The sequence below is a fragment of the Notamacropus eugenii genome, chromosome 2, assembly GCF_028372415.1.
Source record: "Notamacropus eugenii isolate mMacEug1 chromosome 2, mMacEug1.pri_v2, whole genome shotgun sequence".
Classification (NCBI taxonomy): Eukaryota; Metazoa; Chordata; class Mammalia; order Diprotodontia; family Macropodidae; genus Notamacropus; species Notamacropus eugenii.
The window spans coordinates 342,530,886-342,554,551 of NC_092873.1; the positions used below are offsets into that span (position 1 = coordinate 342,530,886).

A 23,666-nucleotide genomic window follows, 5' to 3' on the forward strand; every position below is an offset into this window, starting at 1 on the left:
TAGAAATTTGTCTAAGAAATGGAAGAAAAATCTAAAGTGATGGTTTGAGGAGATGGAAAGATCTAGTGAGGGATTTTCCAAGCTTGGAGATGTGACTGTGTTTGTAGGTAGTAGGGAGAGAAGTAGTGGCTATGGAGAGATTTAAGATCTAAAAAGGGATAATTATTGGGGGCAATTTATTGGAGAAGACAGAATGAGAAGAAGGGTGAATGTAAATAGGTTGGCCTTGGAGAGACGAAAGGTCACTTCTTTATCAGAGAAAGGGTAAAGGAGAGAAGGATGAGGAATGATTCTAGGGATTTCAAAATGTAGAGAAGGGGAGAAGAGAGGATTCATTGCAAATAGTCTATTTTCTCAGTAAAAGAGAGGAACAGCATGGGAAACCTGAGGAGAAAAGAGGTTTGGAACAGCCTTTGTGGGAATGGGAAAGATAATTAATCAGGGAGGAATGAAAGGATTATCTCGCTGTGGTGAGGGCCCAAATGAGATTAGATCACTTCAACTTGTACTGGGCCCAGTTGGTTTGGTTGCCTAATTTCCTCTAGCTCCATTCAGCAACACATGATTAGGAACGTGGGCGGGTAGACAGTGGAACTTATCCAAAGTCTGGCAATGCAAAAGTGGCCATAGGGATTTGAGAACAGTGGACAGCCTGGAGTTGAACTGGTTAACTACAGGCTTGACATAAAAGAAAGATGAAAGTGAGGTTAGAGTATGGGTGATGGCCTGGAAAGGTAATGGGAGACAGAGAGTTTGAAGGTTGTGAGATTGAAGAATAGGTTAAAAAGAGGTAAGAAAGATATGGGGAAACTCTCTGCGAAGGAGAGGGAAATGGATATGGGGAAAATTTTGAGTTATGTAAAAAATAAAATAAAAGTTTTATTTTTTAAAAGGAAAGGCATAGGGAGAGATGGAATGATGGAATGTTATGATACAATAAAAGAATATGATACATATGCCTTTGGGTATGTAAGTAGTATGACAGAATCAAACACATCCAAAGACATGATATGCCTTACTTGAAGAAGACAGTGCTTAAGTTGGCTCTTGGGTGCTCATGAGTCTTCATTAGGAAATGCTAGCCTTATATTCTCCCCTGTGGCTGATGTACCCAAAACATGCAAACAAGAAACAGCTTACCTCCTCTTCAGCCCACTCAGAGGGGTCAACAGTATGGGAGGGCAGGCAGAACTGTTGACACACTCCTCGCTTATAGTGCACAGTCTCTGACTGAAGGCTATTGTCTTTTGGGATGTAGCTACAGATAAGAGGAGGGGGTTAAGTTAGCATCTTGTCCAAATACACCTGACATCTCCCTCTCTTTCATTCTTGCTCTTGGTGATGTTCAGTCCCAAGCCATGGAAAATAAAAAGACAGAACCTGCCTACCTTGCACTGAACTAAGAAGGTACTGAAAAAGGTAAAAAATAAAAGAGCAGGTCTGCCAGTTCAGAAAGTAGATCTTAGTCGGGAAGGAAAATGTTCACTGGTAATAGTTTAAGCGTTGGGCTATATCTAATTTGTCTCTAGAGGAAGGGGCTTATTTGGTCTTCATCACTTTTTTACCTGGCTATGCCATTCTGGAACTCTTCAGTGGCCTGATAATAGATGGTGATTGCCACCCGGGCATCGGTGTCAAATGTGAACTCCACATTGTAGTGGACTTTGGCTTTGCTGACCTCTTCTCCAGGGGTTTTCACTTCCTCGGTGCACCTAGAAGACCTCAGAGAATAAGAACTTACTGTGTTCCCAAACCCCAGAAAATCCTGTGCTACATGCTTCCTAAATTATAGTCCAGGACTCACAGAATATCTCAGTTCAGTAAATAAGTCATGTGCAACTAGAAAAACAACCAAAATTATTTAAAATGAAATTCAACAGGGATAAACATAAAGTCCTACTTTAAGGATCCCTGATTTGTTAGTGTAGGTTTTGCCACCATAACTCGACTCTAGGCTTTCACAGATCAGGCTGATGAGCTGTTGGGGCTAAAAAAAATTCATCACTCTGAGCCTCTCCAAACTTAGGGAAGCTGACCTTTTGACAAATGGCATACAGTCTACTGTTATATCCATACTGAAAATCTTTCCAGTTTGGCAGAAATCATGGAGAGCTTGGTCTCTGTTAGCACTGTCTCTAAAAACCTAGAATTACCCTTATACAACAATGAGGAATCTGAATAAATTGCTAAAGTAAATGTAAAGCCCAACACACAGGTTCAAAAAATCAACTTTACAAGTTGATGGAGAAGGGGTAAAACAATAGAACTAATTTGATTTTTACTATAATCAGAGGAGTTAATAGTGGATCACGACAACCAAAAGTGGTAATCAGATATTAGCCTGCACTGACATAAGCCCAACATAAGGAAGATGACTTTTATGTATTCTGGACAGGTTAGGCCGGCCACATCTGGAATACTGTTTTTGGTTGTGGGAACAACATCTTATTTAAAACTTCTTTAATTATAAAAGTAACAATCCATGGAAACAAATGAATACACATACAAAACAAGGAACAAAAATTTACATCCTCCTCCTTTACTCTCAGCCTTTAATGAGGAAGAATTGAAAGAATGAACAAACAATCAGTAAGCAAATAACATGCTCTTGTTCTGTGTTCCAGAACTGGCTGCTTCCTTCTTTTCATTTTCTTCTATAGTTTTAGAAAACATCTGGTCCTGTTGATTTCATACTACAACAACCTTATATGATAAAACTAGAAACATATTTCCCTAGAGGATTAATTTTTACCATTTTTATGGCACTTCAATGTTCTACTATATTCATATACCATGATTTAGGGTCTGGTGAGGAGACTGCCTCAGGAGTAGAACATGTCTTCTTCTTGCCTCCCCACCTCTACCACCACCCTGTCTGGAGAGAAGTTACAAGTCAGGACTGTAGTAACCCTCTTCAGACCCCTTAAAAGAAGAACACTCCTGGGGACCACAAAGAACCTTCTACCAATGTCTTGCCCCTAGGATGACAAAGTCCCAGAAGAAGCTTTTTCTTTTGGGTTGCAAACCCAGCCTTCCACCCTTTCCTCCCAGAAGAGCAGCTGGTAGCCAACGTACAAATTCCTCAGTTTTGCCCCAACACTAAAAGCAAAGCAATTCAATTTATACTTAGTGTTAGGATGATAATGTGAGAGGATGTAGAAGAACCCAAATCTCCCATAGACATTAGAGTGAATGTCTAAAAATCATCCTGAATAGAGAAGCACAAGTCAGTCACTACATTCAATTCATAACTTCACAAAAAGACAGCCGGAAGCAGCAGTGGCTGAGAGAGGGGTTATCCAGGAACATCAATCCCAAACCAAGTAAATAGACCTGAAACCTACAAGTGCTGGGAGAGAGACTGCACCCAAGAAAATGTGAGTAAATAGAAGAAAATATCAAACAAAATCAATAAATATGTTGGACTAAAAGAAGTCTAAAAGGTAAGCTGAAGAGAGTAACTTTACAAGAAGCACAAATAGTGCCACAGAGGGAAAAAAGGACAAGAATGGCAGGAAAAGGAAATAATAGATACAAATTAATTAGAATTGATATAAGAACTCTGAAGGAAAAAGCTATAAGGAGAATTGCTTAAAACAGAAAGGAGAGAACTTCACTGAAGTAACACCTTAGAAAACAGAATACTACAATCAGAACTCATTGATTCTATTATATAATAAAAAATATTAGAAACAAAGTGAAAAAATGGAAAAAATAGAAGAAAATATAAGTCATTTACTATCAAAAACAACTGACATGTAAAACAGGTCTAGGAGAGATAACTTAAGAATCATTGGACTCCTTAAAAAAAAAGAAATAAAAAATTTGAAGAAATCATGAAAGTAAACTACCCAGATCTATTAGAGCCAAGAGGTAACTAGAAAGAAGAAAGAATCCACTGATACCCTCCTAAAAGAAAACCCAATTGAAAATATCCAGGAATGTCTCAGACAAGATCCAGAGGTTTCTGCTGAAACAGAAAGAACAATTCTAATATTTTAAAAATCATGTGCAAAAATAGGGAAAGAACAGATCCTACCAAAATATTTTTATAAGATAAACATCATCCTGAAACCTAACCATGAAGAGATAAAGCAGAGAAAGAAAACAGTAAAACACTATCTTTAATGAATATAAATGCAAAAATAATCAATAAACTATTAGCAAAAGATTAGACATAAATTTAGAACATCATCACCAAAGATGAGCACTTCCATTCAAAAAGACTATAAAGAGGATTGTCTATGAAATCATGAATCTATTAGTTTTTTAAAAAAAGATATGTTAAATTTCACCATATGAGTACTAATATTTCTTTCTTCTCTGTACTTCTAATCCCTTCTGTGTATTTTATAAATGTTTCATTGACCTTTTTTCTTTTTTTTAACATCACTATTACTACCTCTTCACTCTTCTCTACAACTTCTTCCTATCCCTTACCAGTAAAGCACATCTTTGCAGCAAAAATAATAATAATACTAATCTCTCATTTGAAAATGTACATCTCATTATGCAGCTACTGTCTACTCTAGCACCTCTCCACCAGACAGCTGGAAGAATGCTTTAACCTTGGTGTTTTGAAATCATGACTGGCCATTGTCAAAATTGTAGCTCCTAAGTTTTTCAAAAGTGTTATCCTTTACAATGTTGTCATTAAATGAAGTTTTCCTGATTCTGCCACTAGATGGCACTGTAAACAGAGCACTGGGCTTGGAATCAGGAAGACCATCTCAAGACTTCAAATGTGAGCTCAGTTTACTAGCTGTGCCATCCTGGGAAAGTCACTTAACCGTTTGCCTCCATTTCTCATGTATAAAATGATCTGGAAAGGAACCACCCCAGTATCTCTGCCAAGAAAACTTTGAATGGGGTCACGAAAAGTCAGATATGACTGAAACAACTCAAAGACCACAAAACAATCTCCTGAACCTCTGCTCTGAGGCAGCCAGGTAGTGCAGCGGATAGAAACTTGGGCCTAAAGTCAGAAAGACCTGAGTTCAAATTCAGTCTCAGACACCCACTAGCTGTGTGACCTTGAGAAAGCCACTTAACTTCTGTTTGCCTCAGTTTCCTCAATTGAAAAATGGGGAAAATAACAGTACCTACCTCACAAAGGTGTTATAAGAATCAAACGAAACAAGATCTGCAAAGTGTTTAGCACAGCGCCTTCAACGCTATAAAGGCTTGCTCCCTTCCTTTCTCTATTTTCTTCACTTTGCATCAGTTCAGTCAAATCTTTCCAGGTTTTTCTGAAACTCTACCTTCTGTCATTTCCTACAGCACAATAATATGCCGTTCCATTCATGTTCAATAATGTAATCATCTATTTTACCATCACTGATTTGTTTCCAATGCTTTTGCCACAACAAGGCATGTTACAATGCTATCGGTATTTTTGTATATATGAGTTCTTTCATCTTTTGGGGATTATAGACCTAGTAGCTATATTGTTGAATCAAAGGATTGGTCAACAGATCAATGAGGAATGAGACATACTGAAATTTATGTTGCTTAATTATCCATATTTGTTATAAGGATTTTTTTTCTTTTTGAAATCTGGGGGGAGGAAAAGGCTGGCAAAAATAGAAATAAAAAGAAAAGGAGGTCAATAAAACATCTTTTAAAAATGCACAGAGGAAAATAAAAGGAAAACCAGAAGAAAGAGAAGCAATACTGCTTTGAAAGTTATACCTGAATTTTTTATATACCTTAAAAGGAAAATCTGTACATTTTAGAGCTGTGCAGTTTCATGTATGATATCCTTACTCTATCCACTTTGTATATGTAAATTTTTTTTTTTCCAGAGAAAGTGTTAACTTCAACCTCCTCTCAATTCCCCAAGTCACAGTTTAGTGAATTCTGATATAATTGCAAATTGGATGATTGGATCATTTCACAGTTCCAGAAAGAATGCTGTTTCCCATACTCACCCCAACAGTTATAATTTTCCTTTTCTGTCATCTTTGCCAATTTAATTGGTGTGAAGTGGAACCTCATATTGCTACAACAAATTAAAAATATCATATATTCTTACAAGATTGGATTTATAACAAGATTTCAAGGTTGGTTCAATATGAGGAAAATTTTAAACATTTTAGATTATAGTAATAAGAAGAAACACATGGTAATACTAAGAGATGCACAAAAAACTTTTGACAAAATGCAATACCCATTTATGTTAAAAATATAGGAATAAAATGAAAATTGCTTAACATGGTAAATAGTATTTGTTTGAACTCATTGATTCTATTATATAATAAGAAATATTAGAAACAGAGCAAACATTATCAATATAATAGAGAAACTTATAGAGGCTTTTCCAACAAGATCAGATGTAAAATAAAAGTGTCTATTACTATTACTTTACATAGTTTTAGAAATGTGAGCTATAAACTACCTCCAGAAAAAGAACTGATGGGATCTAAGGGCAGATTAAAGCATAATTTTTTTCATTTTCTTTATTTTTCTTGCTTTTTTGCAATATGGCTAATATGGAAATATGTTTTACATGATTTCATAAGTATATCTGATGTCACATTTCTTGCCTTCTCAATGGGTGGGAAGGGGCACTGAGGGAATGAGAAAATTCAGAACTCAATTTTTTTTTTAATGTTGAAAATAAATAAAAGATTTTTGTTTTTGTTTTGCAAGGCAATCAGGATTAAATAACTTGCCCAGCGTCACATACTTAGTAAGTGTCAAGTGTCTGAGGCCAAATTTGAACTATGGTCCTCCTGACTTCAGGGCCAGTGCTCTATCCACTGCACCATCTAGAGGTCCTTAATAAATTTATTTTTTTTTCTTATTAAACACATATTCACATTGGTCATGTTGCATAGAAGAATTAAAATGAATGAGAGAAACCATGAGAAAAACCATAACAAAACAAAACATAACACAAGAGAAAATATTCTGCTTCATTCTACAATCCAGTTCCACAGTACTTTCTCTGGATGTGGAAGGCATTTTGTCTCAAGAGTTCATTGGGAATTTTTTAGGTTCTTGCCTTGCTGTGAAGGACTAAGTCTACCAGAAAAATGCCTCGCACACTGTGGTTGTTGCTGTGTACAAAGTTCTCCTGGTTCTGCTCCTTTCACTCAGCATCAGTTCATATACGTCTTTCCAGGCCTCTCTGAAGTCTTCCTGTTCATCATTTCTTATAGCACAATAGTATTCCATTACATTCATATACCACAACTTGTTCAGCCATTCCCCAATTGTTGGGCATCCCCTCAATTTCCAATTCTTGTCCACCACAAATACAGCTGCTACAAATATTTTGGTACATGTGGGGCCCTTTCCCATTTTTATGATCTCTTTGGGATAGAACCCTAGAAGTGATATTGCTGGGTCACAGGGTTTGCACATTTTTGTTGCCCTTTGGGCATAGTTCCAAATTGCTCTCCAGAATGGCTGGATCAGCTCACAGCTCCATCAACAATGAACTAGTACTCCAACTCTCCCACATCTTCTCCAACATTTATCATCTTCCTGTTATGTCATGTTAGCCAATCTGACAGGTGTGATGTGGTACCTCAGAGTTGTTTTGATTTGCATCTCTCTAATCAATAGCAGTTTTTCATATGACTATAGATGGCTTTAATTTCTTCCTCTGAAAACTGTCTGTTCATATCCTTTGACTATCTATTAATTGGGGAATGATGTATTCTTGTACATTTGACTCATTTCTCTATATATTTTAGAAATGAGGCCTTTATCACAGACTCTAGTTGCAAAGATTCTTTCCCAGCTTTCTGCTTCCCTCCTAATCTTGGTTGCATTGGGTTTGTCTGTGCAAAAACTTTTCAATTTAATGTAATCAAAATTATCCATTTTGCACTTCATAATGTTCTCTATCTCTTGTTTGGTCATAAATTTCTCCATAAATCTGACAAATACACTATTCTTTGCTCACTTAATTTGTTTATAGTATCAATCTTTATACCTAGATCAACAGATTTATTTTTTTTAAAAAAAGAAATGCTTGTTATAGTAAAAAAAATAAAGAAACTGAGGAAATAGGAAAAGGCAAAGAGGAGAGAAAATGATCACTTTTGCAGAAGATGTGGTTTACTTAGAGAATTCTAAACATTCTGCTAAAATTAAATGAAGCTATAACTTAAGTAAAGTAGCAAAATATAATGTAAACATGCACACATCATCAGCCTTTCTGTATATTATCAACAAAACCCAGCAGGAACAGACAGAAAGAAAAAATTCCCTCCAAAATAATCACAGAATGTGTAAAATATCTGGAAGACCCCCTACCAATACACACAAAGGAATTATATGGATACAACTACAAAACATTCTTTCCAGAAATAAAGACAGATGTAAATAATTGAAAAGATATTAATTATTCATGTTTAGGCTGTGCCAATATAATAAAAATAAGAGTACTACCTAAATTAACTTGCAGATTTAGTGCCATACTAATCAGAGTACTTTGTAGAACTAGAAAAAAAATAATGAAATTAGTTTGGAAGAAAAAAAGAACAAGAATCTATCGCAAGGGAAAATAATTGAAAAAAAATGTTGAAAGTAAGGGGTTTCATCAAATCTTTAACTTTATTTCAAAGCAGTAATAATCAAAACAATAGGTATTGGTTAAAACAAATAGAAAAGGTAAACACCGGACAGATTGGTTTAAGACCCAGAGGCAACTGAGTTTAGTGTTATTAAATCCAAGGACTGAAACTACTGGGGTAAGTAAGCACTCAGCATTTAACAAAAACTGCTGAGAAAACTGAAAAGCAATATGGGAGAAATTAGGCTTAGACCAACATCTCATACCATGTATCACAATAAACTTCAAATGGATACATTGCCTAAATATAAAAGGATATATAATAAGTGAAATAGAGGGGCAGAGAAAGAGACTCTTTCATAAGTACTGAGAGGGAAAGTTATATGTTTGGCAAAACAATGAATAAAGAAGATCAGAGATGATAAACTGGAAAATTTTGATTAAAAATTTTTAAATGCACAATGCAGTGATAATTAGAAGGAAAATAGCATACTTGGGGGAAAAAACTTCACAGTAAATTTTTCTTAAAAAGTTCTGATATGTAAGCTATCAAGATATTATTAGACAACTCTAAGACTATATACAGAGAAGGTATGGATCTGCATTGCTAGAGTTTCTTCACCCAAGAGTTCCCTATACCAGTGAAATCACAGATTCAATCCCTATCCCTAACCAAGATACGTAAAGAATTGATGCAAATATATTGTAACATGAAGCATTCCCAAACAGACAAATAGTCAAAGGCAATTCTCAAAGGCAAGTCTCTATCAAAAACTATCAAAGTTATCAAAGAACACATAAAAAAATTCTCCAAATCATTCATTTCAAAAATGCAAATTAAACCAACCCAAAAGTTCTACCTCACACCTAATATATTGGCAAAACTGTGATATTTGTTGGTGAAAATATAGGAGAACAGAGACATTAATATATTGTTGGTGGAGCTGAGATAATCCTGCCATTCTAGAAAGCTGTTTGGAACTATTCCCCCAAAATCAACTAAACTGTGTAAGACCTTTGACCCAAAAGCATCACTACTACAGATATACCCAAAAAAAACCAAAAGGGAAAGAACCCATGTGTACAGAAATATTTATAATAATCCTTTTTACTGCACCAAAATAACTGGAATCAAAGCAATTACAGTGTACAAATGTGACAGAATATTATTGTGCCTTAAGAAATGACAAAAGGGGCAGTTTCAGAGAAACCTGGGAAGACTTATGTGTGAACTGATGCAGAGTCAATTTAGCAAAACCAGAAGAACAAGACTGTAAAGAAAAACAACTGTGAAAGACTTTAGAACTACCATCAATATAACGACCGCTCATAACTCTAGATGACTGGTGATGGTTCCAGCTTGCTGACTCTTGGCAGAGAATTGCTGGGTGAGAGGGGCAGAATGTGGTATACATTTTCAGCGTGTGCATTTTCAGTTTTCAGAGACCAGTGTGTGGATTCATTTTTACTTATTTGTTACAAGGGAGGACCTTTAAGGGGGAGGGAGAACAATTAAAAGAGGAGTTGGGACGTAATGACAGTGACTAAAAAGGAAAAAGAATGCAGTATCAATGACACATTAAAATATAGAATAAAGAGCAAAAGGGGACAGAGACAATCAAAGCAGTGTTGGAAATACCAAGTTAAATTTAACGTATATCTTTTCAAGGGATTGTATATATTCCACTTTTTCTGTACTTCATTTTATAAGGAAATAGTCATGTTTACTGATGTTTCATAAATTCATAATAACAATAACAAAATATATCATGATGTATTGACCTAGAAATACCACTGCTAGGTTTGTATCCCAAAAGAGATAAAAACCAAAAAGGAAAAGGAACTACATTTGCAAAAATACTTAAAGTAGCTCTTTTCTGGTGGTAAAGAATTGGAAATTGATGAGATGCCCCATGATTGGGGAATGGCTGAACAAGTTGAAGTATATGACGGTGATGGAATACTATTGTGCTATAAAAAATGATGAGTGAAATGCTCCCAGAAAAACTTGGGAAGTCTTACATAAACTGATGTAAAATGAAAAGAGGAGAACATTGTGCACAGTAATAACAATACTGTAAGATGATTGACCATGAATAACTTAGCTATTCTGATCAATACAGTGATCTGAAACAATTATAAAGGACTTCTGATGAAAAATGCTACCTATCCCCAGAGAAAGAACGGATGGAGTCTAAATACGTATTGAAGCATACATTTTTTACTTTATTGTTCTTGGGTTTTTATTTTGGTCTATGTCTTTTTTTAACAACATGACTAATATGGAAATCTGTTTTGCATGACTACATATGTGTAACATATAAAATTGCTTCTCAATGAGGGGAGCAGGGAGGGAGGGAAAGAATTTGGAACTCAGTTTTAAAAATCAATGCTGAAAATTCTTTTTATATGTAATGGGGGAAAGAAAATACTAAAAAAAGAAAAGAAACATCATGATGAATTCAGTCATTCTCCAACTGCTCTCTCTCTATATGTGTGTGTGTGAGTTGCTTCCAATGTTTTGCTCTTACCAACAGAACAACCCTGAACAATTTAGTACAGATAAGTCCTTTCTTCTTTATATTTTGAGAGTGTCCCGTTTTTGAAAGGGCATTGAAAAGCACAGAGAAGCATAATCAAGATGATGATGATAACTCAAAACTAAGTAATAATTGAAATAATTAGACATATCTAGTCTGGAGAAGAGAAAACTTAGTTGAAGACCAGGATTGTTTTCTTACAGAACTTTTTCAAAGGGCTAGAATGTTAGGCAGAGAGATTAGACTTGAAAAACTTCCAACTTAGAGCTATCCCAAAGTGGGAAGGCAGAGCCTGAGCAGATAGAGTTCTCCACTACTGGAGGGCTTTACTTAGAAGCTAGATGGCTACTTGTCAGAAATGCTGTAGAAGTAATGTGCTGCCCAGGAATGGGTTGGCCAAGATGATCTGCAAGGTCCCTTCTGACTCTGAGATTTTATCATTCTATAAACTGAGTAGCTGATAGCTGATAGGCTCCTGAGGCTTTATTATATATCTCAGCCCAGTGTGTTCCTGCAACTAATTCCCCTGTGTACTTTGGAAGCCCTGCTACAGTTTGTTCTGAAGCACGGCCTTGGTTGCTTCATCCCTGGAGTTGACTCTGGGGATGGAACTAAGAGAGATCTGAAGATAGAGAAGCAGCTGGCAATGTGCTTAAGGGTGAAACATTGTCCTTAAAGAGATAAAAAGAAATATATCTACCTCATGATAATAAGGATGACCAATATTCCAAACCCATAATCAGAGTCAGGCAGTTCTGATAATTCTGTTTTTGCTGTCACCAGATGATAATCCTCAAGGATCGAGTGAGGCAGAGCTGGCCCTGGGGTGGTTCAGCCATAGCATACAAGATGCACTGGGAGCAGTTTCACTTTAGCAATTGTGCTCTCATGGACGTCAGAGTGAAAGAAGTTAAATAATAATATTAATGATGATGATGATTTAAATAGCCTACACAGAACATCAATTTTCTCAGAGGAAAAACATATGTAATAAAAGAAAATCTCACGTACACATACACTAAAATAAAAACTAAAGACTTAGAACTTCAAGCTCTCATTTCCAACTCTCTGTGAGAGCTCTGAACAAGTCACCTAACTCAGTTTTCTCACCTGTAAAATGGAATAACACTAACCTATTTTTTTTAGAAGTGCAGGAAGGTATTCATTTATTAATAAGTCCTTGTGAAGTGCTTCATAAAATGAAATACTGAAAACCTTAGTTACAAAGGTGCCTGATCACAATACTAAATGGTTGCTGCCTGTACTGGGGCCAGAACACACTTATGAAGACAGAGAACAAGTTTTGGGTCAGTGCAAAAGCACCTCTCTGAATCTTTTGTGTGAACCATCAGTGCCCATCTTATGACTTAGATCTCAAACTCTATTACATTATCTTAGAACTTACTTTACTAGCCTTAGAGTATCTTTGCGGATGTTGATTAGGCTTCTCAGTGTCTTCACGGGCTCTTGGGGAGGTGGGGCTGCATAAGGAAACTGGATTGAAGACAAAACAAGAGAGAAAAAGTCTGGTTACAAAGCTTATCTGGGTCACTGTGCATTAGTTCAAAACTTGGAGAATTAATCAAAACTGTCTTCTGAAGTTCCAAATGCCTTAGTGAAACACTATGGCTGGGTTAATCATGAAAGGCTTTTTCAATCTGACCTTAGATGTCAGACAGCCAGACATGTATGTCTTTTCTTTCAGAGATGCCACATGGTGGTTTAGGATTTTAAGAACCACAAATAAAGGGAACCATATCATGTGTGCAAAGCTGGGGCTTTTTCAAATAGTGAAGTAAAGGTTTTGGTGTCAGCTGACTATAAAAAAGCTATGTTCTTCAAAAATGTGGGCCAGTAGCTATTTTTGGAGGAGGCAAAGGGTTGTGGTGGTCTTCATCATTTCCTTTCACTATTCCCTTAACTATCTATCTTCTGCTGACCTTGACCTCTAATGTTGGAGATCTGGATCAGTGACAGTAGATGAAAAAGAAGAAAGGAAAATAGGAAGCCAAAATGATAAATTTATTTAAAATTGAACACAAAAGTACGTCAATATTCATAGCTGTGCATGTGTTAAGTAGAATTCCTAAGTTTAGGGGACCATACTTCCTCCATAACCACTGATAATAGGGAATATGTTTTATATTCATCTTTTATTCATTTTAGGGGAGAGGCTATAAGGTATTCAAATCTAATAAAATTCTCTAAAAAATTTTTTTGTATCTATTATATTTCATTAGTACCTACAGAAAATCCTAATGGATACCCCTGATAATCAACTCTCAATCTTGGATTTTGGACTCTGTGGGTTATACTACAATCTTTTAATCCTCAATCTAATTTCACAGTAATACCCCTGAGAAGAGATTTTTTTCTCAATTTCCCAATGTTCTATCAACAAATAATAATAATAATGTTCTCAGAGAACTCACAACAATGCTCAAGCAGAACATGATTAAGCAGGTAAAACATAATACTGCACTAAAAACATTATACGCTGAAGTCACAGGAATAACTTTTGTATTATCCTCTTTGGGGGAGGGCAGCAGAAGGTGACTGACATTCACATTACAAATCTCCATTTTAACACAGCTTAATAGGGAGCATCCTGCAAAAGAAATATTTATGGGCAATTGCTACCTGAGTTTTTAAACAAGAATAAAGGTCTAAAAAAAGTAAAGAATTTAAAAATTCCTCCCCTCCCCCAAGCCAGGTTGGTTTTTCCCTTTTGAGGATTAAGAGAAGTGATAAATAACTGACAGAGTCTCTCAAGTTACTCAGCTTCTCAGGAAGGGCATAATATGTGGATAATTTCTACTAAATTCTGTAAAATTTAGATATACTTTCAGACAGGTGATCTTTCATTCCAGGCCCCAAAAGAAAATAAAAATAGGTTCTCAGATGAGAATCTGCTCAAAATTCCCTGATCCTGTCTGCCACCTTTTTTGGGGGGTGAAGGTGATGAGGGACAAGATCTCCTTATGTGACTATAAAGGAGATTGCTAGATTATAAACCCCTAACAGCAGGGATCTTGTCTTAGACATACTTATATATCCTCCCCAGTGCTTAGCACAATGCACTCTATATAGCAGCTATCTTGCCTAAATGAATCAATCTTGAATAAAATTTCTTGACAGAGGCAAATGCTCTTTACTTCTCCACATCCAATTAAGCATATTACCATCACCTGAATGCCCTATTACTGCTCACTGAACCTGTCCACTTTTCTCAAATGTTCTCCTTGACAGAGATTAGACTAGAGATGGGGCTATCCAAGGCTGAAAAATGAATTGAAACACCTATTTCTCCATTCACTATCTACTCTGTCACTAGCTTCCAGAAGTAGGGCACGCAGCCAGCTACACACTCAAAGAGAGCTCTTAGTAAAGGTTTTTATTAAGATCTATAAAGCATTTCCCCCATAATCCTGGAGTGTGTTCTCCACAAATACACAGAGCATCTATAGGAATAGTGAGCACAAGGGATTAAAATGGTAGTCAGGCAGACATAAAGGTAACACATATGGCCTACACAACTTAAAACTGGCACTGCCCCATTGGGACGTTAACAAGGCCTCAATGTCCTTTCTCCCTTCGTTAAGTCCTCACCCAGGTCTGCCCTGGATGTAGCATCTTTGCTCAGCAGGGTGCTTAGTGAGACTCCCAGGTTATGCTTCTTTCTAAAATTCTACTCTAGATTGCCAGGGGCTAGCTCTCTCAAGCTAGCCCTACCCTCTGCTGCCGGCTGTCCTGTTCTGAAAGCTGCTCCCTCCTTCTAGTGACAAAGTAGACAGTAAATGAAGTATCCCTCACAGTAAATGTCTCCTGGCTGATTGTTAATTAGAAACACATTGGTGGGGGGTTATGAACTGTAGTTTTAGGAGAAGATACTTTAGGAGTAGGATACCCAAGAAACTGTCATAGTAGGAAATACAATATAATCATTCCTCCAGTAGAGTCAACATTTAACAAATATATTTTCTCAACCCACATTCATAGATTTTTCGGCTTTCATTTTTATAGTTTAGACATTATGATTTCACCAGTCCTAAGTGTACAGAGTAAGGGAACAGATGGTAATGAGTTTAGACAAATATAAACTCTCTGGTGCTAGCACAAATGTCTTGAGACCTAGGTTAGTAATGGGGAAGCATTCCTCTTCTCTTAATCCTTTATGAAATATGCCATTATGCCCACAGATGAGTACAAAGAACCCAGGAAAAGAAAGGGACAAGCCCCAATCTCTCCCAATCAGCTGTATGCAGATTTATAGGATGCCTCCTTCTGCTTCCTATGCATCTGGCTGGAGGTGAATAAGCTATAAGAATGTTGAAAAAAACAAACTATATACAGCTTCTGGAGTTCTTCAGTGTTAACCTCATTTTTCATAATAGGGTCAGCCTTCATGTGAAGACTACTGAACAAGATGGACAAACTCCAGCGCTTAGTGGCTTGTGGACCAAATCCTTTGGATCAGTCCCTTCATTTTGGAGAGACACTTGGGTCATTTTGGAGAGACTATTGGGTCAGTCCCATTTTATAGACCCAGGAGCAGGGAAAGGTGTCAAAGGTAGCCTTGCTGGCTTAGAGAAATTCGAGTCATTGCTAACCTAAGACCTGCCAGTGCCTATCTACGAAAACCAAAACCCTCTGCTCTTTCAGAGAAAATAAACAGACAGCCTTACCCAGATCGTTGCAGAGATCTTACAGGAGGTTCTGACCACAGGTGGTATTCTAAGAAACAGTATGGTAGGAACACAGAGTGTTCAACTACCTGTATGACTTAAATCAAGAGGAAAAAACGTGGTTCAGCTTCTGAAGGTACTTGGGTATCCCTACCCTTTTCTGTGACTAAATGGCTATGGACCACATGCAACTGCAAAAGTTGAGTTACGCTTCCAGAACCATTCTGACTCAAACAATCACATCCAGCTTCAGCTACAATTGTTCTTATAACAGCACACAGTAAAACCTTTCTTTTTCCCTCTATATATTTGAGTAGGAAGGCCAAGGACTGTAGAATTACTGACAGTCATCTAACACATGCACCTGATTTTCTCTATACTTAAGCACTGAGCTCTACTAACTAGCAACTGCAAAGAAGGAACAAATGTACTTCTAGTCTTTGGGGGACACAGATATATCAAGAGAACAACTTCTAGCAGGGGCAAAGAGAATTGAAGAGCTGCTGCTTGTAGTTCAAACTCTGCCAAAGATACTCAAATCTGTTTTACAGGTAGATGTTTCTAGGTCTCCCAGATCATCTCTACGACTTCATTTTCAAAGTACAAGTCTTAGTTCTACTTAGAAAGGGAAGCCAGGGTTATAGTAGAGAACTCGGCATCTGGTCAATAGCATGTTTCAGTACAGCCCTCTCCTGGGGCTATAATGCCCTGTCTATACTGGCAAAAGGCCCAGCCCAACACTCAGGTAGGCCCAAGCCAGTAGATTAGTCCAAAGAAGCACATTTTTGACTGACTCAAGAGAGCCATCTAGTGCCCCAAAGTATAGAGGCAGGTCTATACTTAATCATTATTATCATCATCATAGCAACTCACACTTATAGTGATTTAAATTAAGCACCTACTATATGCCAGGAACTAAACTCATACAAAGTCAACAAGCATTTGTTAAGCACTGACTGGGTGTCAGACAGGGTGCTGAGAACTGAAAACAGAAAAGGCAAACAGCAAAACAAAAAACAAAAGCAGTCCCTGCGCTCACAGAGCTCACCATCTAATGGGGGAGATAATCTATAAACAACTACGTATAAAAAGCAATACATATTAGTAGACAAGCTGAAGATAAGCAACAGAGGGGAGGCACTATGACTAAGGGACTAACCAGGCTTCTTGCAGATGAAATTTGAAGGTGGAGAAGAGGAGGAAGAGTGTTCCAGGCATGGGCGACAGCCAGGGAAAATGTCTGAAGTCAAGAGATGAGTCTCTTGTTTGAGAAACAGCAGGAAAGTAAGTGTCACTGGATTGAAAAGTACATAAAGGATAGTAAGGTGTAAGAAGACTACACAGGCAGAAGGGGCCAGGCTCTGAAGGGCTTTAGAAGTCAAACAGAGGGTTTTATATTTGGTACTGAAGGTAATAGAGATCCACTGGAGTTCGAGAAGATCAATTTGACAGCTGAGTGGAAGGTGGAGTGGAGTGAGGAAAGAGCCTTGAGTAAGGAGACCAAGCAATAGGCTATTATAATAGTCTATAGGTGAAGTGATGAACGCCTGTACCGGGGCAGTGGTATGAGGAGAAAAGAGGGTACATACAAGAAAGATTTCAAAGTTAGAATCCACAGGACTGGGCAACAGATAGGAAAAGAGGGGAGGGAGGGATGATAGTCGTCAAGGATGGTACCTAGGTGGCAAGCCTGGGTGAGAGAACTGCTACCTTTGATAATAATAGAAAAGTTAGGAAAAGGAAAGTGTTTCAGGGGTAAAGACACTGAGTTTAGTTTTTGACATATTGAGTTTAAGATGTCTGTAAGACATCTAGTTCAAGATGTCCAACAGGCAACTAGAGATGTGAGACTGGAAGAGAGGAGGAAAGTTAGGAATGGACAAACAGATCTGAGAATCTTCTGCATAGAGGAAAATTGCCCCTGCCCTCAAGAAGCTCAGAGTTGAATGAGGAGACAACATGCAAACAACTATGTACAATCAAGATAGATACATGATAAATTGGAGATAATCACAGAAAGAAAGAAGCACAAGCATTAAGGGGGATCAGGAAAGGATTCTTGAAAAATGTGAGACTTGAAAAATCTGAAACTTGAAGGAAGCCAGGAAATCCAGGAGGAGTAGATGAGGAGAGAGAGAGCCCCAGGCATGGGGGAATGCCAGTGAAAATGCCCATTTGCTTTTCTGGGGCCATTTTTATCTCATGTCCAGAGAGTGAGGAGCACAGTTCATATGTACACAGCATAAATGACAAGAACTGAAATGGTGAGAAGGGAAGGAAGTACTTCCTTCCTTTGCTCTCCCTCTTCTACCTCAGTTATGGGGGATGGCCCTGGGACTGTCCATTTCTGTTATATGTTGTTTGCCCTCTTCAGTCTGAGATTCTAGGGGTGATCACCATCGGACCCAGAAGTTCAAGCCATGATGACAACTTTGGAGTGAGTACTGCAGGAGGAACGGGCGCAGCCAGCTAGTCTGACAGGGAAGCCCTGAAAAGCCAAGGTGCCTGGGACTTGAGCTCAAGGGGGAGTTTTGGATTTGGAATTAGGACTATGATCTATAGGAACTGATCTAAGCTTTGAAAGTAATCCCCTTTCCCTCTCCAGAGACTGAGGGGGTGCAAGGTGGAGGGGCAGGGGTGGAGATCATGCCTCCCACTTGTTGGGGGAGTAAGTTTGTATATTGTAAATAAATATTTCTGTGAGGAAGGAAGTGAGGCAGGGAGGAAAAAAAAGGAAGGAAGGAAGGGAGGGAACGAGGGAGGGAGGGAGGAAGGAAGGAGGGAGGAAGAAAAAATAAAGTAAGCCTAGAGTCAGGAGATGGAGCAGGATAGAGGACAACCAACAAGGAGGCTGGTGTCAGAATACCTTATAGGCATCACCTCATTTAAGCTTCACAAAAACTGAGGTATCACCATTTTACAGATGAGAAAACTAAGTCTCAGGTTATGTGCCTTGTCTAGAATCTGAACTCAAGTTCTCCTGATTCCATGTCCAGTGTGTTATCTGCTAGATCACACTGCCTGGTTTTCAGGGATGTGCCATAGTCCTTGATCATGTGGTACATGCATTCCCATCACCAATGCCTGTCACAAACTGTTTATCCATGCCTTCTCATCCTTTGCAATACTTGTTCATGAACTTCCATAAATTCCAATACACAGGAAGCTTTCCTCTAAATCTCTTAATATTTTGTGGCTACTAAGGCTGAAACACTCAAGGCTGTTCACTTGTCATTCCTCTCTTCCCACAAAGCTGACTTGTGTCTCATTTCAGTCATGCCTCTCCTTGATGATGTCTCTTAAAAGCAAAGGCTGTGTGATGAGTTTGCCCTTTACTCAGCATATGAATTCTGGGAACAATCCCAGTGTCATGCTGAGGCAAATGCTCAATGAGTTTGAGATGTATTTGAAAACAGTATTCCTAGTTTCTTTGGGAAAGACAGAAAGACTTGAAGACAAGCCATTGAATAGTCAAAGGAAGTAGGCCTCTACCATGTCATCCAAATAGGGTAAGAAGCATCTTTTTCTCCCTCACCCTCTCAAGCTTCCATCTTTCCTCTCCCTTCCCCTACAAAGAGACAGGAAGAACCTTGGTTTTCTAACAGCCCTGTAAACACTATGACAAGTGACACAGGCCTTTGCCCCTTCAGCCCTGAATGAAGAAATTGCCAATGGCATATAGGGCTACACCCTAATACTCCGTGGAATCTGATATGATTGTCTAGCCTTCTAACCCCAATCCTATCATTTAATATGAATAAGTACCAGGGTAATTAAAGAGGTGGGAAAGAAAGTAATTTTTCTATTCTATCTCCACTCAGATATACTAGCTATGAAGGGGTGCCCTCTACCAAAACCTGAGGGCATTGTATTCATCTGTCACTGTTATGTGGAGCAAAGTTCTAGGTAGCACGTAAGTCATGCTAACCATGAAGAATAGAGGACAAGCTTTACTCAAAAATTCATCCTTAACAGTAGAATTTTAAGGCATCAATGGCAGACATGAAGGGGAGATTTTGAGGTCAGAAAAAGCTTCCAGAAAAACTCAAATTAAATCAGGTTGACCCTAAAAGACAGCCTTGTCAACTATCCAACCTGTCCAGTAGAGAACAGATCTATTTAGTCCTGACCTCCAGCTTTTCCCAAGGGTAGGGGCACCAGCTTTCTTACATAGCAACAGCTGTTTAAGTTTTGGGGTGTACTGAAGAAAGGGCCAGAGTCTGTCCCCAGCAACAGGAGTTGGTCATTTTATCAGTGTAGATTATTATGCTACAGTGGTACAGATGGTAATTCATCCACATCTTCTCCTGTTCCACTCCCATCTGTGACTTCTTCTAAATCCTTCACATTAGGTTCACCCAAGATATCAGGGTCCAGATCTCTCAATATTACATGGATATAAAAAATGTTTGTAAAGGCTTTTTTGGAGAATGGTAAAGAACTGGAAAGTAAAAGGGTGCCTGTTGGGGAAAAAATGAACAAAGTATGGTATATGAATGGAATAAAATACTATTGCATTATAAGAAATGGTGAAGGAGGTGGCTTCAGAGAAACCTGGGGATACTTGTATGAACTGATGTAACATGAGCAGAACCAGGAGAACAATTTATATAACAAAAACTATAAAAGCAAACAATTTTGAAACACTTAAGAACATTGATCAATGCAATGGCCAACCATGATTCCAGAGGACTCAAGATGAAATGTGCATCTACCTCCTGAAAGAGGTGATGCTCTTAGGGTGCAGGATGAAATACATATTTTTTAGATAGGGCCAAATTTTTTTTTGTTTTACTCTGCATATTTGTTTCAATGGGTTGGAGGGAGGTGAGAAGGAGATATAGATTTATATCAATTTAAAATTTTTTAATTTAATTTAAAAAAAATTACATTAGTACAAATGGAGTACAGGGATACAAGTTAGGATTACAAAAGCCAAGAAAAGGGGTAATGAGAGCCTGAATTAAAATTGTGGCAATGCGAATGGCAAGGATGGATGGGTGGAAATAATATGGTAGAGATAGGCCTTGGCAACTAAATGGATGTGGATGGTGCAGGAGGGAAAAGAATTAAAGATGTCTTCAATGTTTTTACCCTGGATAACAGAGAAAATGCTACTTCTTCAATAATAAGTTTGAAGGAAGGGCAGGTTTGGGAAGGAAAGGTGGGAGGTTTGGTCTTGAGTACTTTGAGTTTGAGGTCCTGGAAAGATATCTACATGGAGATAACATTGCTGGTTAATTCTATTTTGTATTATAGTACCATATATTTAAAACTCAGTACCCCAGCAAAGGGTTCCTTGCCATATCTATCCTACATAAAATGTTACTATATTTGGATGGTGTTAATTAGCATTTATACAAGGACTCATTTTCTTTTTTCAAAAAGACTTTTAAAAATACTGAATTTATCTAAGGTTATCATTATTAATCTGGTTCTAGGATTTAGATAATGCCAAAAATGATGAAAAGCATCAAGACAGAGAAACAAGAAGGAAAGTTTCTCTTAGTTCATGATTACATAAGTGAAACGGCACTTCTTCCTGTCTGTCTATGGCTTACCTGCTTAACTTTACACTGTATTACACATAGCTTATTAATGCTCACACAAATTCACAGAAATCTGAGCCTCTAAACTAGAACAATCGTCCACCTTAAAGGGAGTGGGGTGGGGATGGCATAGAGTGGAGGTAGATGGCAGAAGAAAGCAACTGCAAAATACATTTGGCAATTTTACTCACAAAAAGTAGGGGAAAAAAATTCTGTTTCCAATAGGACATGAAGCCTTTTGGTACAGCATATATAACTAAAATGGAAAAGATCTAATTTTATTATTTCCACAGGTGCATAGTATTTGCACCAAGGAACCAATTCACTGTTGCTGTGGAAACCAATAATTAGGGTTATGCAAAGACCAACACTTATAGTACTACCTAAATTTAATTTTTTTGCATTTAATTTCTGGTTCATTCTGATGCCTGGATAAAACTCTAGATTCTTTTTTCTCTTTTTCCATTCTCAGAAATGCAATGCAGCCAGGGGCCTAATAGTGGATATTTTTAGATTGTTGATGCTTCAGAACATTTTCTCAGATCAGTATCAGGGGAGAAGAGTTATTCTCTGCCTAGCTGCTATGGAATGAATACAAATTTGCTTATTTAACCAGCTGCAGTCCTGAGATAGCCTGGATTATGCTTATTGTATTCCAGAACCTCCATTATCTCCACAGAACAACACTGAAGTCCTTTTCCATTGATTTCTCATCTAATTCTCCCCATGGGTAAGTGAAGGAGGCAGCGATGATCTCAAACAACCAAAGGAGACAAGAAAGACTGACCATCCAAAAAGCTGACAAGATAACATGACATTCCCCTTTCACCTGTGATCAAAGCTATGAAGGATACACTGAGATGATGCCTTGAGATGACCCTGAATACAAAAGTGCTATATTTTCAGGTTGAAATCTGAAACATAACCTTCATAAGAGATTTGAAAAGAAAAATGCAACAACAACTTTTGATTCAATCCTAGGGAAATCCCAATATGGAAACTCTCCACTAATGCAGGTTGATATATTCAGCAGCTCAGCTGTAACCAAAGGCGTGACCAAGGTCAAATCTGTAACCTCTTAGTGAAAGGCTTAGAGAGTTTAATAAACTTGCCCAAATCCTCACACAGCTAGTAAATATCAGAAGCAGGACTGGGAAGCAGGTCCTCCTGATTACAAGGTCATCATTCTATTTCCTTTATCAAGCTGCCTGCCTCTAACTGTAAGAATTAGAGCACCTGGAAAGTCTCTAATTATTTAAAAAAAAATATCAGGATATGAGTCTGTCTAACTGGTGAGTTTCAAGTGGTTTGTGTTAACTGACCATGGGAAAGGCACATCATGGAAGTGCTAAGTGGCTGTTCCTGGGTGGAGTGTGAGCCCCAACCTAGCATTTATCGGCTAGGTGATCACGAGTAAGTCAGTTCATTTTCTAGGCCTCATTTTTTTCCTGTGTAAAACAGGGATAACACCCACAGGAGGTTCAAATGATATAACATATGAAAAGAGCTTTGTCAACCTTAACATATTTTATAGATGCTGGCAATTAATGCTGCATTCTCTCTCACCTAAATCTGGCCTCTTGGCAGCTAGGCGGTACTGCAGTGTAAGGGAGATGAGCCTGGACTGATGAACACTCAGTTCAAATTCTGCCTCACATACTTACTGTATGAGCCCGAGCAAGTCATTTAACTGCTGTCTGCCTCAGTTTCCCCAACTGTAAAATGGGGATAAAGGCAGTAACCACCTCCAACGGTTATTATATGCTGGTCCCTTTCCCCTCCCCCATTACCTTTCAATTTATTTCATAGGTATATTTATATATATCTATCTGAGAGAACGTTAGATTTTTGAGAGTAAGGACTGCTTTATTTTTGGTCTCTGTATCCAGAGTGCCTGGTACATAATAGATGCTTAATAAATGCTTAATGACTGAAGAACAAAACTTTCCATACAGTTACATACTGCTCACACTTCCATTTGTACCCACCTGATTTTAGGTCTTCAATTTAAAGAGTACTCAAACTATGTTGAACTGCCCTTTCCCCACTCCCACCAGGATTAAATCAATAAATCAATGAACATTTATTAAGCACCTGCTATGTGCTAGATACTGTGCTAAGCACAGGGGATACAAAAAGGGAAAAAGATAGCCCCTGCCCTCCTCCTTAAGAGGAGTTAGGGAAGGCTTCCTATAGAAGGGGGGATTTTAGTTGGGACTTAAAGGAAGCCAGGGAGGTCAGTATCAGAATGGAGGAGGGAGAGCATGGAATAGCCAGGAAGCCAGTGTTACTGGATCAAAGAATATGTCAGGGGGCTAGGGTAAGTAAGTAAAATAAGAGACTGGAAAGGTAGGCGGGGGCTAGG

General features: G+C 38.0%; 1 protein-coding gene across 4 annotated transcripts in view; it reads right to left on the bottom strand.

Annotated features, from left to right (window-relative positions):
• The window catches only part of RNF157 (ring finger protein 157), a 131,930-nt gene that overhangs the window by 24,473 nt on the left and 83,791 nt on the right, over window positions 1–23,666 (bottom strand). For 3 of the 4 annotated variants that reach the window (XM_072645785.1, XM_072645786.1, XM_072645787.1), the window contains exons 3-5: window positions 12,473–12,561; window positions 1,566–1,712; window positions 1,141–1,258 (exon numbers count right to left, since the gene is read on the bottom strand). In XM_072645785.1, coding sequence (XP_072501886.1) covers window positions 1,141–1,258; window positions 1,566–1,712; window positions 12,473–12,561 — 354 coding nt within the window. Of the gene's footprint in view, window positions 1–1,140; window positions 1,259–1,565; window positions 1,713–11,767; window positions 12,451–12,472; window positions 12,562–23,666 lie in introns of those variants that run through there. The other variant, XM_072645788.1, reaches the window with a different exon arrangement.